This window comes from Miniopterus schreibersii (genome assembly GCF_964146895.1).
Source record: "Miniopterus schreibersii genome assembly, chromosome: 9".
Lineage (NCBI taxonomy): Eukaryota > Metazoa > Chordata > Mammalia > Chiroptera > Miniopteridae > Miniopterus > Miniopterus schreibersii.
In genome coordinates, this window is record NC_138118.1 from 7,361,301 (window position 1) to 7,380,429 (window position 19,129).

Below are 19,129 nucleotides of genomic sequence, written 5' to 3' on the forward strand. Positions count from 1 at the left end.
AGTTCCAAACTAGGAGTCACGTCAACCTTCGGTGGAGTTACAATTCATCCCCAGTTCCTTCCCTTGCCTCTTGGTTCTTTTCACCAGTTCATTCCCCACAATGTGTGTCCTGCACCCCTCCCTCTACATGTCCCATTGAGCCCTCTCGGTTCTGGGCCACTCTGAGGGAGCACAGCTGTCCCCACCCCCCTGTGTGACACTGACTCCCCTCCCCTTTATGCATATGTCACACTCAGCCCGCCCCTCCCTGAGGGGGCTTCCCTTGTGCTGGATTCATACCATGTAACCACAGGCATCATTTGAATAAAAGTTGCCAACCAGCACCTATGCCAGTGGCTCCTGGAGGACCTTTCGATCTGTTCTGACTACACTGCCCTCTCGGACATGGCCTGCACACGCTCACCTGCACGCATTCTCTCTCTCAGCTTTCTCTCTAGCTGCCTTTTTCAAATTTATTTTTGGTGGCAAAATATAACAAGAGTATTACTTAAACAGGAAACCAGGTGGTAGAATGAAACAATAATGAATATAGAGTCCTATAAATGTGAGATATTCTGTGGAATGAAGCTGGGGACAGATATGTCTCCATATGTATACAGAGTCTATAACAACACTAACAGATAAAGAACTTAACTGCTAGCCCGGCTGGGCGTGGCTCAGCGGTTGAGCGTGGACCTAGGACCCAGGGGATTGGGGTTCAATTCCCAGTCAGGGCACATGCCCAGGTTGTGGGCTCGATCCCCAGCCGGGGGCGGGCGTGCAGGAGGCTGCCAATCAATGACACTCTCATCATTGATGTTCCTATCTCTCTCTCCCTCTCCTTTCTTCTCTCTGAAATCAATAAAGATACATTTTTTTTAAAAAAAGGAATTTAACCACTAATTTACAAACATACAAGGAAATGTTGAATATCACACACACACTCACATCATCATCATCACCCATCCATTGGTAAGATTCTAAAGTTATTTTATTGAAGAGAAGCCTTAAGCGCAGTGGCCGTGCCAGCTATAGGTAACCCAAAACAAAGAGGGGGGAAATGAATGGGATTGATGAACTAAAGGGAGAGATCAAGGGCTAAAGTAATACAAAGAGTTATTAGTAATAAAACAAGAAAATCCACACAAGTATGGTAGGCCTTGTAAAAAGTATGTGGGGTGGGCAGACGGGAGAGGGTGTCGAAGAGGGGGTGAGAAGAGTGACAAAGACAAGATCAAGGGAGGTCCCTAGGCCATGCTCCGAGTTTCTTCCTGGGCAGCAGGGAACCACTGAAGAGTTTTAAGAAGAAGGCTGATATGATCTCCTTTGCATTTTAGAGAAAAAACAGTTCCGAGTCAGAGAGAAAGTATCATCTGAGCAACAGTGGACGGGCACACACATTAGTTGGTGTGAGACAGTTATGGCCTAGGTTAGGATGACAGCAGGCGAGAATGGAGAGATACAGATGGATTTTAGAGATCCCTCAAAGTAAGATGGACTTTGGGACTGAGCGGTGAGAAAAAGAGAGAAATCAAACAAGTGGAAGGTAGGTTTATCTCCCAAAGTAAGGAAAACAGGTGAGAGAATAAATCTGAGAGGCCGGAGGAGTGAGGAGTGTCCTTTTAACATGCTAAACTTCAGGGGCCTGAGGAAGACGCCAACAACGGCTCCTAAGAGGCATCTGAAGATGTGGGACTGGAGGCCTAGGCAAGCGACACCGACTCGAAGCTCATAGACAGGCAGTAGTCCTCAGTGCCAACGTCCTCCAGAAAATCTGTTGTCCTCAGAGATCTCTTCCTAGATAGTGAAATGGCCTTTCTGCTCTTGGCACTCACACTCCCAAACCAGGCCTCAAACTCCCTTCCTGGCCCATAGTATTTCAAAAGATCTGGGAAAAACAACTTCAGAGCCAAGTACAACACTTTCTCAACTTTTGTGTTAGCTAATCCCACCCCCCACCACAGAAAACCTTCCACAGCTCCATGCTGTCTTTGAACCACAGTATACAAGGTGGGGCAAACGTAGATTTACAGTTGTGAGTGCACGAAACACAAAGTTTATTCTTGTATTACTATTTATTCTTTTCTTTAAATATATTTTTATTGATTTCAGAGAGAGGAAGGGAGGAGAGAGAGAGAGAGAGAGAAACATCAATGATGAGAGTCATTGATCGGCTGCCTCCTGCACGACCCCTACGGGGGATCAAGCCCACAACCCGGGCATGTGCCCTGACCGGGAATCGAACCATGATCTCCTGGTTCATAGGTTGATGCTCAATCACTGAGCTATGCTGGCCAGGCACTATTTATTAATTATTGTATTATTTTCCATACAAACAACTGTAAACCTACTTTTTTCCTGCCCCGTGCCTCATAGACCAGCCCTACTCCACAATGCACCTCTGTGTTCATTGTCACATTCAGGAAAGTATGGGCCGTGTCTGCTTTTCATTTCACACTTGAGGGACTTTGTATGAGGGAATATTTTCCAAGATCCATGAATGCTGGTTGATTGGCTGCAGCCTAGAGGATTTGATTGAAAAGCTGTGCCTATCCAGTAGGACCCAGATTCTACCTCCAGTCTTTCCAGGCATGTGTGATTTTGAAAAAATTACTTAAAATTCTCCATTTCAGTTCTGTCACCTACAGCTCCAAAAAGAAAATACCAGCCCAGCCCTGTGTCTTCTCTCCAGTGTTGTTGTGACATTGGAATGAGATTATGGATTTAAGAAAATGTAAACAGTTGTAGTGATACAAAATGTAATTAATTTACATCATATTAGACTAACTTAATACAAAATCACCACTAACAATGTCTGTAAAGAATTTAGTTCAGTGCATAGGACTCAGTAAGCATTCGATGGGTGGTAGCTACCTCTTTTTCTCGTTAAAGTGTGCTCCCAATTATTCCAAGATGACTGAGGCCATCTATGAGTGGCTGAGAAACCTTTTCATGAGGTTAAAAACCATTTAAAGGCCCTGCCTCCTTAACATCACCAACACATAGTGGATCCCAGACCTGATGTAATCTAGAATTCAAACCATTCTCCAAATGTCAAAATAACTTGTATGTGAATGCACTTCATTTCTACATTTCCTTAGCTCAAAGCTGTTGATCAGGATGCCCAGCCCAAGTTGGCCGTGATGACTCAGTGATGAAATAGTGATCACAGAGAAAGATGAAGCTAGTGTAATAAAGAAGGGAGGGGCTAAGGGGAAGTATAAGTAACTACTAGGGGGTCCAGAGCAAACCTGGGGGCACTGTCTTCCTGAGCTAAGGTAAAGAATCCTGTCCCCCACAGTCTAAGCCTCAGAAACTCCATGGGGAGTATAAGCCCTGAGCCTAGAGCGCCCTTTCCCATGGGCAGCTGAACTGCTTTTAGTCAGATGAGTTTTAGCAACAGCAGATAGAGGAACCTGGATCCAGAAGTCTAAGGAACTAGGCTTCTTTTTCCTTCCCTAAAAAATCCCAATAGAGGTACAGCCTTCCACCTTCCCTGGAGCAGAAGGGCCTCCATTTGTCCATCTGGAACCCTCTTCCTCCCCGATTTAAGGCAGGAGCTACTTTCCAATCCTGTTGCCATCGCGTGCCCCCAAGCCTAACCATATCCACTGATCCCACCAGGTGTTCTCAAGGAGAAGGCTGAGCCCAAGTTCCAAACTCTACTGATCTTCCTCCGCATGTCTCAGGGAAAGATCTGGGCTGCTATGAAGTTTATCTTCTGTTTGAGTGTCCTTGTTGGTATGTACCCATGACCTTCTACTCTATCCTATAAGACACAGGTTAGAGTGGGATGGAGTAACGCAGATGCAGGATGTGTGGAGGGTGCAAAAAGAGGGTCAAAAGAAAGGGTCATGGGCAGAATTAGGGTTCTCCCCTCCTCCACCCCATCCAAAGGCTCTCGGGACAGGCTGAGCCCACTCTCCCAGTGCTAAGCTTTGGGGTGGTTTATGGTGTACAGCAGCCTTGAAGAATGCTCAAAGGTGAGTGCTCCCTCCTGGTTATTTTAAAATGTGGACCCCATCACCCACAGGGCAAGTCCCAGTGTAGCCAAGGACAGAGAGCTCGTTTTTGGCATCAAAAGCTTCGAGACTCAGAATGAGGGAATGGGGAAGCCAGAAACAGGTCAAATGACAGAGTCCTACCTCCTGCACCCCCTGACTTCCATCAAGTTAGGATGGCAGGATTTGCTGGAGGTGTTTCCCATCACTCCACTGGCTGCCTGGCCGCATCCCAGATTAGCTGTGTGAGCCTGGGCAAGCTCATCGATCTATCTGTGCCTCAGTTCCTACAGTCAAAACGGGGACATTACTACCTACAATACAGAATCATCGTGAAGATTAAATAAACCCATGTAAAGCATGTAGAACAAAGGCTCAGTGTCTTGTATTCTTATTAACATGCCACCTGTTTTCCTTTGGCGTTTCTAACTGTGATCATACAGAGGAGGGTGAGGGAGATGCAGGCCTAGCTAGACGTGGGGTGGATTAACAGAAGCACTGAGGGCAGCTGGGACAAGAACAGTGCTCTATTTCTGGTACTAGAATTAGCCTTCCTCCCCTTACTTCTCTAGGTGGTGTTGTTTTTTTATAATTCATTTATAAAAAATATTGCATCTTCACATTAGGAAACTTAGAAATATTAAAAAGTAAAATGAAATAAAATACATCACTCACAGTCTCGCCTCTCAATCAACATATGCTAATATTTGGTTTGAATTTACTCCCACACTTTATTTATATATTTCTGCATTTAAATAGTTTATTTATTGACCTAGAGACAACACGGTGGCAGCTTAGGTAACAGCCATACCCGCCGCCTCCCGCAACCACATCAGAATCACAACTAAAATACAGAACCACCATCGCTCAGAGCCTCCTGAGATCTGGCTGAACAGAAGCCCCACAGCCAGGGAGCTGAGGAAGCACCAAGACCAGGAGGAGGGGCGGGGACACCGGTGGGTCGGGGCTGAATCCTGGAGACTGGGCTGTGGGCCCACACCCGGTGCCACGAGGTAAACCCAGGAGGGAATCTCGGCGGTGGGGGTTTCCCAGAGGAGTGAGGGGTCCCAGACCCACACAGGCCCCCAGCCCAGGGCTCCAGGGCCGGGGAGAGATGTCCCCACAACTCCGGGCTGTGAAACCAGAGGGGACTGTGGCTGAGGGTCGCGGAGGCTGCGGGAGCCCCAGCAGCTCCTCTCAAAGGGCCCGGCGCGGACTCACTCGGACGCTCCCTCTGAGCCCAGCGCCGGGAGCAGCCGGAAAGGACCCGGGACACTCGGGGAGGAACTAACCTGCCTGAAGTCGGGCGAGAGGCGGAGGGCGGCTTCCTCCCGGGCAGAAGGGCTGGCGGAGGCCACGGCTCCTGTGGCGAGTCCTCCCCGCACAGCCGGCAGGCAGGCGCCATGTTTGAATCGCCAGCACGTGACTCGCACCGTTGGCCCCGCCCCGTGATTCCCGGAGGCCCCGCCCCTCCCCACCTGCAGCTCATCCGGGCCATTTCCAGGGTCTTTTCTGTGCAAGTGGCCTCTCCAGCCCCATGCTTAGGACTTTCCTAAAATCTCTCAAACAAGCAGCAGCGGGCCCCGTACGGCTTGATAAGCGGCCCCAGGCCTGGCACTAGCGGCAGCTGCATTGGCTCAGAGCTGGGCCTCTCCTGAGCATCTCCAAGCCCAGCACAAGGAGCAGCCAACTACGGTTTGCTGTGTAGCTCATGCTGGGTGGCCCTGGGCAAGGCATTGGCACAGGCTGACTGTGCACCTCCAGGGAGGCCCCAGAGACAGTGCACCCGGTGCTCAGACTCGACCACGCTGGATTACAACCCTACCACATCCACGAGGGACACACTCAAGGGGCGCACTTGGTGAACACCAAAGCCCCACTGAAGTAAATCCTGCTCCATAGGGGAGTCTCCAGCACAGCAGCTCTTTGGCTGTAGCTGCAGCTGGTCCTCACAGCTGATTGGCCTGGGGGTCAATTCCTCCCAGTGACACCAACAGCAACCAAGACTCAACTACAACAGGTCAGTGCACACAGCCCACACAGGGGAGCACCTAGAAGGCCCAGCTCAGGTGACTGGGGAGGCTGAGCCACTGGACCCTACAGGATACCTACTACACAAAGCCACTCTACAAATTCCAGGAGACATAGCAGCTCTACCTAATACATAGAAACAAACACCTGGAAGCAGCCAAAATGCAGAGGCAAAGAAACATGTCACAAAGGAAAGATCAGAAGAAATCTCTAGAAGAGGAACTAAATGAAATAGATCCAAGCAAGCTAACAGATACAGAGTTCAGAATAATGGTTATAAGGATGCTCAAGGATATTAGTAAGAGTATGACAAAAATAATTCAGAAAAGCGATGACATAATAAAGGACCAATTTGAAATGAAGGCTACACGAATGGAAATGAAGAATAATTTACAGGGAATCAACAGTAGAGTAGAGGACGCTGAGAATCAAATCAGCAATTTGGAACATGAGGAAACAAAAAACACTCAACCAGAAGAACAAAAAGAAAAAAGAATCCAGAAATATAAAGATAGTATAAGGAGCCTCTGGGACAACTCCAAGAGCCCAACATTCATATTATTGGGGTCCAGAAGGAGAGGAAAGAGCAAGAAATTGAAAACCTATTTGAAAAAGTAATGACAGAAAACTTCCCCTACCTGGGGAAAGAAATAGACTTACAAGTCCAGGAAGCACAGAGGGTCCCAAACGAGAGGAACCCAAAGAGGCCCACACCAAGACACATCATAATTAAAGTGCCAAAGGTTAAAGACAAAGAGAGAATCTTAAAAGCAGCAAGAGAAAAGCAGTTAGTTACCTACAAGGGAGCCCCCATACGACTGTCAGCTGATTTCTCAACAGAAACCTTGCAGGCCAGAAGGGAGTGGCAAGAAATAGTCAAAGTGATGAAAACCAAGAACCTACAACCAAGATTGCTCTACCCAGCAAAACTATCATTTAGAATTGAAGGTCAGATAAAGAGCTTCACAGATAAGAAAGAGCTAAAGGAGTTCATCACCACCAGACCAGCACTACAGGAAATGTTGAAGGGTCTTCTTTAAGAAGAAGCTAATGAACAACAGAATCTGACGAACAAAACAGATCCAGAGACACTGAAGCATGCAATAGACAGTCATATCTCAGAGGGAATAGGGAAGGGTGGTGGGGGTGGGACAATAATGGGGTGAAGGCCTGGGGAGGGGGTGGGAGCAAGGCAAAGGGGGTCAATGGAGGAAAAAAATGGGACACCTGTAATAGTTTCAACAATAAAGATAAATTTAAAAAATAGTTTATTGCTTCTTGTTTTTAGGCAATTGAATTACTGAATTTAATTATTACTTTTAACTTAAAGTTACCAATTTTTCTTTTGCTGGTTAATATTCATAAGTAATATTGATACAATTTTAATATGTATGATGTTCCATTTGTATATGTACTTTTTCATTTCAATGACCAACACTACTATATTGGACATTTAGTTTTCCAATGTTTAGCTACTATAAATAGTACTGAAATGAACATACTTATTCATAATCTTTGTCTACATCTGGTTATTTTAATAAAATGGATTCTTGGGGCTGGAACTATCAGGTCGCAGGTGATGAACCATTTATAATTTTTTTTCTTAATATGTTTTTATTGATTTCAGAGAGAGGAAGGAAGAGGGAGAGAGACAGAAACATCAGTGATGAGGGAGAGTGATTGATCTGATGCCTTCTGCAAGCCCCCTACTGGGGATTGAGCCTGAAACCCAGGCATGTGCCCTGACAGGGAATCAAGCTGTGACCTCCTGGTTCATAAGTCAACTCAAGCACTGAGCCACGCCTGCTGGGCACCATTTATAATTCTTGATACGTATTTCTAAATTGTTTTTCAAAAAGTTAGAATCAATTCACATTCCTACAAATAGTGAATGAGAGTCTTTCTCATTGTACTTTCCTTGACTGAATCTTATCAACATTCAACAAAAATGATTATTATAAATATTAGGTAAAATGGCATGTCATTTTAATTTACATTTTTATTAGAAAAAATATTTTTTTACATTGGCCAATCAATTACTTCTTTAAAATGGTACATATTCCTTCCCAACTAGGAAACTGTTGATGGTATTATTTTCAACTAGGAAACTGTTGATGGTATTATTTGTTCTAAGAATGTCTTATATATGAAAAATATCATTTTCTCAGGGACATTCTCCTCCGCTCACTCATCTGTGCAGAAAGAAGACAATGCTCCCTATTTGGTGTACCTCAGGTCTCAGTTCAACCCCTGTGTGGGTGTCCTCATCAAAAAAGACTGGGTGCTGGCCCCAGCTCACTGCTACTTACCGTGAGTGTTGGGCATCCCCACCCCCTGCAACAGCTACTACTCATTCTACGTCAGTGGTTCCCAAATAGAGGCCACTTTCCCCCAGGGTACAATTGGCAAAGCCCGAAGATATTTCTGGTTGTCACCATGGAGCTGGGTGTGGGTTGGGCTGTGCTGTCGGCATCCATCTAGTGAACAGAGGCCAGGGCAAGGAGGTTGCTAAACATCCTGCACTGCACAGGGCAGCCCCATAACACAGACCTTCCCAGCCCAGGAGTCAACAGTGCTGCCACTGAAGAGCCCTGTCCTAGATATTATGCCTCCTCGGTCTCCCAGCAGTTTTTTCAAGTTTTGTACTGGCAATATGAACGTGTTTTATAAATTAAGGGACCAGCAGTTAACTTAACGATGCACTCAAATGGGATAAATTGAGGAGAATTTTTTAAAAGCACCGACAACAAAGGTATGGACAAGGGAAACAGGAAAACCACAAAGAATAGTTGAGTACTCCCACGGTTAGTATTAGAAAGGTGCAGTTACTAACTACCCCTAGACCCAACAGGGCAAGGAGAGACTGGGTACAAGTGGGGAGGGGAGAGAGGAGGCGGGGAGGAAGGAGAGAAAGGAATCATTGTAGAGAGAAGGCCTTACATGAGCTGTAACCTTTGGTCATGAGACACAGCCAGCAGCCAGTCTGTGGCAACCTTGCAGGAAGGGAGCCCGGAGGATAATACTCCAGTCTCACCCTTCTTCCTTCAGTTACTTTCTGGTGCTTCCTACTGGCCAAATCCCATTGATTTAATCCACATATATCACCTTCCAAAGGTACAGAGCAGGACAAAAAGGGTTGGGAGTGGATCTGACGAAGCAAATAGGGGCTGTCCAGCACTCAGGTCATCCCAGTCCCTTAACTCCACCAGAATGGACACGCCCCAGCGGGCAGGCTGGCGCTGGTAAGGAGGGAATAACAGATCCGTGCCGGGCATAACTTTCCTCTCCTCTACCCTAGGACACTACATGAAAACACAGTAGGTGAAGGCTCCACCACGGCTGTGTGAGCAAGGGCGAATTACTTGTATGTGCCTCCATGGCTTCATCTGGACAATGAGGGTTAAAAATAGAATCTACTTCATAGATTTGTTGTGAGTGCTACATGAGGTAACCCAGAGCCCAGATGGAGCCCTTGGCACGGTACCTGGCACACTGTAACGCTTGATGTCAGCTTTGGTGATGGTGATGATGATGGTGATGATGATGATGATGGTGGTGATGACTGATGATGGTGATGATGATGACAATGATTACTTCCAAACCCTTCTCCCTCCAGAAATCTGAAAGTGATGCTGGGAAATTTCCGGATCAGAGTCAGAGATGGGACAGAGCAGACGATTAGCCCCATCAATATCATCCGCTACTGGAACTATTCCGACAGCTACCCCCAGGATGACCTCATGCTCATTAAGCTGGGCAAGCCAGCCAACTTCAGCCACAAAGTCCAGACCCTCAGCCTGGCCACCAGCAATGTCCAGCCAGGCACCGTGTGTCTGCTTTCAGGCCTGGACTGGAGCAGAGAAAACAGTGGTGAGTGCACCTCCCGCAGCAGGTCAGGGGCATCGGTCGTCCCTCAAGAAGCACCCGAGTCTGCATAGCTGAGGAGAGGGAAGAGGAGCCTGGGGGGAGACCGGAGGGACAGACTACACGAGTGGTCTGGCAAAAAGAGACCCGCCCGGGAGTCCAAAGCTCCTCCTTCGCCAGGCAGCCCGATGCCCCGCTGCCTCTTTAGGGCATCGGCAGCTGGATCCACAGGCCAGCTCACTGCCCGGAGCACTGGGGTCCTGACTGTCCACTGTCAGAGGCCCACTCGCGTTGAAGAGCCTCCTGCACAGGCTCCTTTACATCCAGAGGAGGCCTCTGGGAACTTGAGTCAGGTCACCTCCTACCCCTCCGAGCCTGGACATGGAGCAGAAAGGAAACTCTGCTCTTTACAGAGACATAGAGGCTATTTCACAATCCCCAGGACTGACTCTCATAAATACCCGGGATCCTCTCCCCGCTTTTCTCATTCCCCCTTCTCTTCAGACCACACACAGAGCCCCGGCTGCAGGGAGGGGGGCTAAGGAACAGCTGTGAGCAGGAGGGGTTGTCCCCCTGTCTCCCTCAGGCAGGCACCCTGACCTCAGGCAGAACCTGGAGGCCCCTGTGATGTCCGACAAAGACTGCCAGAAAACCGAGCAAGGGAAAAGCCACCGCAACTCCTTATGTCTGAAGTTTGTCAAAGTGTTCGGCCGGATTTTTGGGGTAATCTTTTCTCTCTATTCAGCTGTCATGAACGTGTAAGTGTCTAGTTAATTACTTAATCCTGATATTTAAAAAAATAGAAGGCCCTCATCCTCTTGGAATTTTTTGAGAATCTGATAAGGCTTCAGGAAGCTCCCGTTGTTTCTTCAGTAATTGGCTCTCCTTACAAATGTCTCTTTTTTTTAATTTTTAAAAAATATATCTTTATTGATTTCAGAGAGAGGAAGAGAGAGGGAGGGAGAGAGAGAGAAACATCAATGATGAGAGAGCCATTGATCGGCCGCCTCCTGCACACCCCGTGCTGGGGATCGAGCCCGCAGCCCGGGCATGTGCCCTGACCGGGAATCGACCCGAGATCTTCTGGATCCCAGGTCGATGCTCCACCGCTGAGCCACACCCAGCCAGGCACAAATGCCTTTATTCGTGCAAGGGCTTCGTGTAGTACCAGCAGTTAATAAGCCTTTTATTCTCATAGCCGCAAGTGGAAATGGGCATCGTGACCAAAATAATTCACGCATTTCACAAACTGCAGCTGGCTTCACCAGTTCACAGAAATGGGGTTTGACTCATTCTACATGTGAGTCCTAAAGAGGACGACCCAGCACGCTACCTTAGGCAGGGCTCACCCAAGCTGGGGACTAAAGGGCTGGTCTGACCATCTCTCTCTCTCTCTCCCTCTCTTTGCACCACCTCTGGCAGGAAGTGGCTGTCGCCACTGTCATCTGCAAAAACAAGCTCCAGGGGATTGAGGTCGGACACTTCCTGGGTGGCGACGTTGGCATCTATACCAATGTTTACAAGTACCTGTCCTGGATTGAGAGCGTCACTAAAGACAGGCGTGACTAAGGACAGTACTCCCGCTGCAGCCCACCATCTCTACCACTAAATCTGCAAGCGCTGTTTTCCCCAAACTCAAAATAAAATGTCCAGATAGAAATATCTGGATGCATCGCACCAGTGACCTGTTTCCTTATTTGATGGGAAGAACCGGGGACAAAAGAGGAACTGAGCACTTGCTGCACTACCCTGGGGGTCACTCATTTAATGCTCATAATAAACATTTAAGGTTGTCTTTTATCCCCACATTACAAATGAGAAAATCGGGACTAAAAGAGGTTACTTAACATCATCCATAGCTGGTAGATATCAGGGCCTGGCCTGGAACCCCCAAATGTCAGGTTCTCAATCCCACGCTCTTAGCCTCAAAGTTTTAGGGGAGTCCGTGTGGCATCACAAGAGATGTTGTCTTCTACTTTCCTGCCACCTCTCTTATCATTCAAAGGGCTGGAAGCTCTCACTTGTGGCTAAGATCCTGGGTGCTGGAATAAGCTCTCCTAAGAATGGTCATGCTTGAGCCCACCGATGTACTGACTATAGTGTCTAGCAAGGAGGGAGCTAGTGGATGGGCAGAAAGTAAAAAGCAGAACTCAGGAAAGAGTCAACAGCCGTCAATGAAGTCTGAAAGGAGGCCTGGCAGCTCCAGAGCAAGGTAAATAAGTCACCTAGATCCAAGAAGAGCATATTCTCAGGGCAGCAGCAGAGCTCAAGAGGCAGAGATGGCTGAGAGGAGGCGAAGGTTGGGTAGAAGTCGGACTTAGTCACAGATCATGAGATTAACAAGGTCAAGAAAGTGGGTACCAGTCCTCCTGTTGAGAACTGGGTAAAACACCTCTCTTGATATCCCAAATCTGGAAGTGACAGAGAAATTCTGGGTACTCAAGAGACTGGGGCATATAAGACAAGGATGGGTGAAGTAATTTCCCAGCAGAAGATATAGGAGACAACCACACTCTATCCTTGGGCAATATTTTCTATTCCCAAGCTTTAAAATACAATCTTATATTTTAATGATTTTGGGGTTAGGCATAAAAATGCCTGCCCCATAAAAATATCCACACCCTAATCCCCAGAACCCAGGAAGATGGTATTTTAATGAAAAATGCAGTGTTGCAGATGTGCTTATGTTTATAAACCTTAAAATGGGGAGATTATCCTGGATTATCTGGGTGGGACCAACATAATCACATGGGCCTTCAAAGTAGAAGAAGAAGGCAGGACACTTGGCCAGAGAGATCTGACAAGAGAAAAAGAGGCAGTAGAGGCTCAAAGCCTGAGAAGGACCTGACCCACCACGGTAAGCTTTGAAGATGGAAGAAGGAGACTACAAGGCAAGAAATGTGAACAGTCTCTAGAAACTGAGAAGGACCTCGGCCACCAGCCAGCGAGGACATGGGGACTTCAGCCCCCTCTTAAACTGCTCTTTCTAAAGTCACCAATGACTTGTCTATTTCTAAATCCAGAGGTCCCTTCTCAGCACTCCCTTAATATTATCAGCATCACTTGACAAAGTTAGTCATTTCCTCTTTCTGAAAAGTTCCTTTACTTGGCCTCTAGGACATCATGATCTTTTTTCTACCTTCCCCACCGGCTACTTCTTTTCAGTCTCCTTTACTGATGTCACCACATCTCTCTTAATCTCTTAACATCGGAGTTCCCCAAGTTTAGGTCTTGGACTTCTTCTTTTATCTATATATACCCACTTCCTTAGTGGCCTATACCAGTCTTATGATTTTTTTTTTAAATATATCTTCATTGACTTCAGAGAGAGGGAGGGAGAGGGCGAGAGAGAGAGAAATATCAATGATGAGAGAGTTATTGATCGGCTGCCCCCTGCATGCCCCCGACTGGGGATCAAACCCACAACCCGGGCATGTGCCCTGACTGGGAATCAAACTGCGATCTCCTGGATCCTGAGCCACACCCAGCCGGGCTCTTATGATTTTAAATATCACCAGTTTGGACTTTTCCCTTGACTTCCAGTCTCATAAGTTCAGCTGGCTACTCAATATCTCTACTCTGATATCTAATAAACATCTCAGACTTAATTTGTCCAAAACTGGACTCCAAATCTTACCCCCCAAATCGACATGCTTCACCCACTGTCTTCCCCAGATAAGCTGATGACCTGTGCAAGTTATTCGGGCCAAAAATTATAGAATCTTTTTTTCCCCTCATTTTAAAATTCTTTAAAAAGTGGTATCACTGTTGAAAGGATAACATTTATAACACTTATGGAATTCTCAGTATATATTTTTCAATATTATTAGCCTTTTTATTATTGTTAACAATATTACGGATGTCCCCCAATTTTCCCCCCCTTTACCTCCTCCTTCCAGCCCTTGCCCCACCCCAGGCCTTCACACCATTGTCTGTGTCCATGGGTTATGCATATATGTATATAAGTTCTTTGGTTAATCTCTTCCCACCCACCCCCACTCCACTCTAAGATATGTCGAGTGAAATAAGCCTGCCAAAGAAAGACAAATATCAAGTGATCTCACTTGCAAGTGGAATCTAATGAACATAATAAACTGACAAACAAAAGAGGTTCAGAGGCATGGAGACATGCAACAGAATCACTTTGATTCCTCTCTTCTCTCATATCTCATGTCCAGTCTATAGCTAAATCCTGCCAGTTCTACCTTCAAAACATTTCAGCAATCCTTATGTCTTTAATTTCTTTAACATATCTTTTAGTGTATAACTCAGTGGTTTTACATATATTTACAGAGTTAAGCAATTATCAACCCTATTTAATTTTAGAATATTTTCATGACCCCCTAAAGAATCCCTACACACATAAGCAGTCACATTTTCTCTCTCTTTTGCCACTGGAAACCACTAATCTACTTTCTATCTCTATAGATTTTCCTATTCTGGAACTTTCATATAGTAAATGCAATCATATAATACATAGTCTTTTGTGACAGGCTTCTTTCACTTAGCACAATGTCTTCAATTTTTATATATGTTGTAGCATGTATGAGCACCCCTTCCCTTTTTATGAGTAATATTCTATTGTATGAATATATACCATATTTTGTGTATCCATTCATCAGATGATGGACATCTGGGTTGTCTCCCAGATGTAATGGCATCTGCAATGACAATGCTGCCATGAACATTCATGCCCAAGTCTTTGTGTGGAAATATATTTTCTTTTCTCTTCAACATACACCTATGAGTGGAATTTCTGGTTCACATGGTAACTGTATGCTTTTGCTATTTTGAGGCACTGCCAAACTTTTTTCCAAAGTGGCTGTATTAGGTTATATTCCCAACAGTAATGAATGAGGGTTCCAGTTTCTCCACATCTTCATCAAATGTATTATTGGTGGGGGGTTTTTTATTTTTATTTTAATCACCCTGATGGATATGGAGTGGTATCTCATTGTGGTTTCAATTTGCATTTTCCTAAAGACTAAAGATGCTAATCATATTTTCATGTGCTTGTTGGCCTCTGGTATAACTTCTCTGAAAAAGTACCTATTCAAACTCTTGGTCCATTTTTAATTAGATTGCCTTTTTACTATAGAGTTGTAAAAATCTTTATATTTCCTGGATACAAGTCTCTTATCAGATATATAATTTGAAAATATTTTCTCCCACTCTATAGTTTGTTCCTTTCTTAATGGTGTCCTTTGAGGCACAGAAGTTTTTTAAATTGTTGAAATCCAAATTATCTACTTTGTTGTTGTTCCTTGTATTATTGTGTGAATCTAGAAACTATTGCCTAACCTAAAGTCACAAAGATTTATCCTACAGAGGTTTTTTTCTAAGAGTTGTATAATTGTAGGTATAATGCTTAGGTCTATGATACGCTTTTAGTCAATTTTTGTATACAGTGTGAGGTAAGGATCCAATTTCCCAACACCATTTGTTAAAAAAACTTCTTTTACCACTGAATTGTCTTGGCACCCATGACTAAAATAATTTGACCATAATTCCATAATTGTGATGGTTTGTTTCTGGACCTTCAATTCTATTCCATTTATTCATATGTCTCTCTTATTCTAGTACCGCACTGTTCTGATTACTATAGCTTTGCAGTAAGTTCTGAAATTAAGAAGTGAGAGTCCTCCAAATTTGTTCTTTTTCAAATTATTTTGGTTATTATGGGTCTCTTACAGCACCATAAAAAATTTAGGTCCAACTTGTCAATATCTGCAGGGGGAGGCCAACTGGGTTCAGATAGGAATTGTGTTGATCTGTAGATCAAATTGGGGAGTACTGATATCTTAAAATATTAAGTGTTCAAATCCATGAACTTGGATCTCTTTCCATTTATTTAGGTCTTTAATTTCTTTCAGCAATGTATGGTTTTCAGTGTACAAGTCTTGCACTTCTGTTAAATTTATTCCTAAGTGTTTTATTCTTTCTATAGAACAGAGAGCCTACCATTATAAGTGTGTTTTCTCAACTTCATTTTCTAAATATTAATTGCTAGTGTACAGATATACAATTAACTTTTGTATATTGATCTTGCATCCTTGTAATCTTGCTTATGTTGTTTATTATTTTTAACAGTTTTATTGTGGATTCCCTAGGATTTTCTAGATACAAGACCACGTCATCAGCCTTTCTCTTTTATTAATCAGTGGGTTTTTTTACTTTGTCTTTTCAAAGGGCAAACTTTTGACTTATTAATATATGTAAGTCAAAAGAACAATACACTCAAAAAGATCATTGAAGAGAATTTAATAAATAATTTATAAAGGTGTGGGCAGGATTAAAGGAACTAGCAAGGGATGGTGAAGCACATAGATATTTAGGAAGCCACTACCAAACCATATTTATTGGATATTTCTAGTCTTTTCTCTAACTTCAATGATTCCTTGTCAATGCAAATGCTTAGTTACTTTTCCAAAGAGTCGCATGACAATAACATTAAAGGTACTGTAGTAGGATAATAATATAAAATATCTATAGCTATTACTATGCACCAGAGACTCTTCTAGGCACTTTACTTATATTACTTCATTTAATCCTCATGACAAACTTACAACAAATAAGTCTTCCTGCCATGAAGTGATATACATGTTCTCATAAAACGTCTAACTCTGCAAAATCATGCACAAAAATTAAAAGAGCTTATGAGGAAAATAATGTTGGAGAAGGCTATCGAAAACCTATGCACCTTTGTAACGCCAACACTAATGGCAACAAAACCAATCCACTAAAACTCCTAGGAAGAGCTCTCTCTGCCTTTGCACTCAGCAACCATCCTTCAGCGTTTAAACTGGGGCTTGCTCTTTCCAGGTACAAATCTTTAACGGCATTACTCTCTAGAGGTGGGTTTCATTACAATTAAAAATCTGAACCATAGTACAGTCTTATCTAACAAGGAACTTTTTAAAAACACAAAAGGAATGTTTTTCAGAGACATAATCCTCACTCATCATTTCGCCAGTAACTCAACCTTGCGTAGGATGTGAGGTTCCTGAAGCTGCTCCACCAGCTCCCCCTAAAGGAAAGCACTCCAGCCAAACTTGCAGCTTTTTCCTGGAATGCTCCTGTATTGCTAAGGCTTTCGTTTTTGTGGGGGGAGGGGGGTTATTTGTTTGTTTGTTTTTAATGTATTTTTACTGATTTCAGAGAGAGGAAGGGAGAGGGAGAGAGAGAGAGAAACATCAGTGATGAGAGTCACTGATCAGCTGCACTGTCACAGTCAGAAACCCAGGCCTCCCGCCGGCTCCATTGCTCGGCATTGAAACAAATGCCTTGTCTCCCTGGTTTCCTCTCGCCTTCTGGACCCACCCAGGTTCTTTGCGCTGACCTTCCTGCTCACTAATTCACCATCAGCTGTACCGGTTCTGCTGCTTAACCTAATTGTTGAGCATATTTTTTCATGTGATTTAAAAATACATAGTTCAGAAGCCAAAGGGGAATCAGACTGGTCCTCTCCCCAGGACCTGTCCGCTAGGGCGGGAGTGGGACCTAGAATCAGCCAACCAGAGGCTCGTGGCCAGGATGTTGGACCTTGGAGCTATGACCCAAAGGGACACATCTGCAGAGGCAGTGGCAGTGTCCAGGACCAATGCCCACAGATGAGATGGGGGCGGGGGGTGCCAGCACCAGTCCCGCACAGTGACTTGGTGGTGCTCTCAGTTGTTTAAACCCTCTTGGCTCCCATCCCGACACTGACTCTCCAGCTTCCCAGTGATCCTCTGAGACAGCTGATTTCTTCCAACAGATCTGTTTTCTCCATAAGTCACATGAAGGTGAACATGAGTTGGGTCCTGGGAGGATAGGAGGGTTGAAGCACTAATTTCTTCCTTCTACACAATTCAGATTCTGTAGATACTATCATAAGTTACGGTTCAAAGAAACAAAGTTAAAAAAACATATTACTTTAAAGTTTTAAAATGAATGGCTGGTAGAATGACAAATAAGTAAAACCAATCGGATTTAGGGGAGGGTGAGAGATTGGGGATTAAGCAAGATCCACCTCCAAACTTTGATGAATGGGGCTCAGAAGTTACTGCTCAAAGTGGAGAAACCAAGTGAGAGAGGCGAATCATATTATTTAGAGCCGTGAACATAATCGCGAGAACTAGGACAAGTGGTAAAACAGGACTATATTTGGCCAGTGAGAGTGGAATGGGCAAATGTCGCAGCTCCATTTCTACCTTTCTCTACCATTTCAGCTTTTTTGAACCCTGCACCATCACAGATCACACCCCATGAGAGCAAGGGAGGCAGGGCATATCTGCACACACCCACACACATGCATGCACACATGCACACATGGAGCCAGCTGCAGCTCCCCAGCTCCAGGAATGCAAACTATAGAAGATTTAGTTACATAGGAAGCAAGTCAAGGACACAGATTTGCCTCCAGATTTGTTTTCTTAGGTAAACACAAAGTAGCCTCACACCCAGAATGAGCTAAATCATGTAGAGAAAGGGAAGGAAATCCGATCCAAAAAGATAACTGGGAAAAACACAAGTGCTTTGTCCCTAAGAACAGCAAGTCTTAGAATCTCCTATCTGTCATGATTTTGGACCTTGGCTCCCAGGCATCCCACCAAGACGAAGCTTGCAAGATTAGTTGCTTATTTCATCTGTTTAAAATTACTCATAAACTTGAGCATTCCACAGGCTGAGGCCAGCATAAATTCTTACAAGCATGAACAAGAGGGACTTAAGGTTTACTGGAAATACACAAGACTCAGAGTCCAAAAATCTGGAACTGTTTTACCTGCATTTTTACCAGTTGATAGTTGATGATCTTGAGCAAATCATCACTCCAGCCTAAGTTTTTTCATCTGTAAAATGGGCTTAGCATTACTAACTATATAGAGCTGCTATAAAACCTAATGAAATTATGGACTAAATATAAGAATACTTAATAAAATGTAGTCCCCCCAAAATGTTAGGTACTGTTATTATCATTATTACAATAGTTGGTCAACAAAGGACATCTATATGAACATAGCCAGGACATAATGACAAATTCATCCTGCTACTAAAAACATAACCAAGGAGAAGCATCTCTCTACCTGAAAGGAATGGATCATCATTCCCAGAAGACAAAAAACACAACACACACAACTCACAGTGACATTGGCGGAGCCAGCTCTCCCCTAATGACTGACATCCACGTGGGCCTAGCATGCACCTCAGTCCACAACCTTCAGTAAGAAAAAGACACATGTTAGAGAGAAGAGATTAACGAAAGCAGATTAGCA

The 19,129-nt window shown here is 44.6% G+C and overlaps 1 protein-coding gene across 1 annotated transcript; it reads left to right on the forward strand.

The window, feature by feature from the left end:
• Positions 1-3,686: 3,686 nt before the first annotated feature.
• Positions 3,687-11,444, forward strand: LOC308562038 (putative inactive serine protease 37; the record flags this gene model as incomplete). The annotated part of the gene is made up of 5 exons (XM_081147723.1): positions 3,687-3,720; positions 8,180-8,321; positions 9,628-9,885; positions 10,466-10,598; positions 11,298-11,444. The coding sequence occupies 5 exons, from the start codon at positions 3,687-3,689 to the stop codon at positions 11,442-11,444; spliced, it is 714 nt and encodes a 237-aa protein (XP_081003849.1).
• Between the last annotated feature and the right edge of the window lie 7,685 nt (positions 11,445-19,129).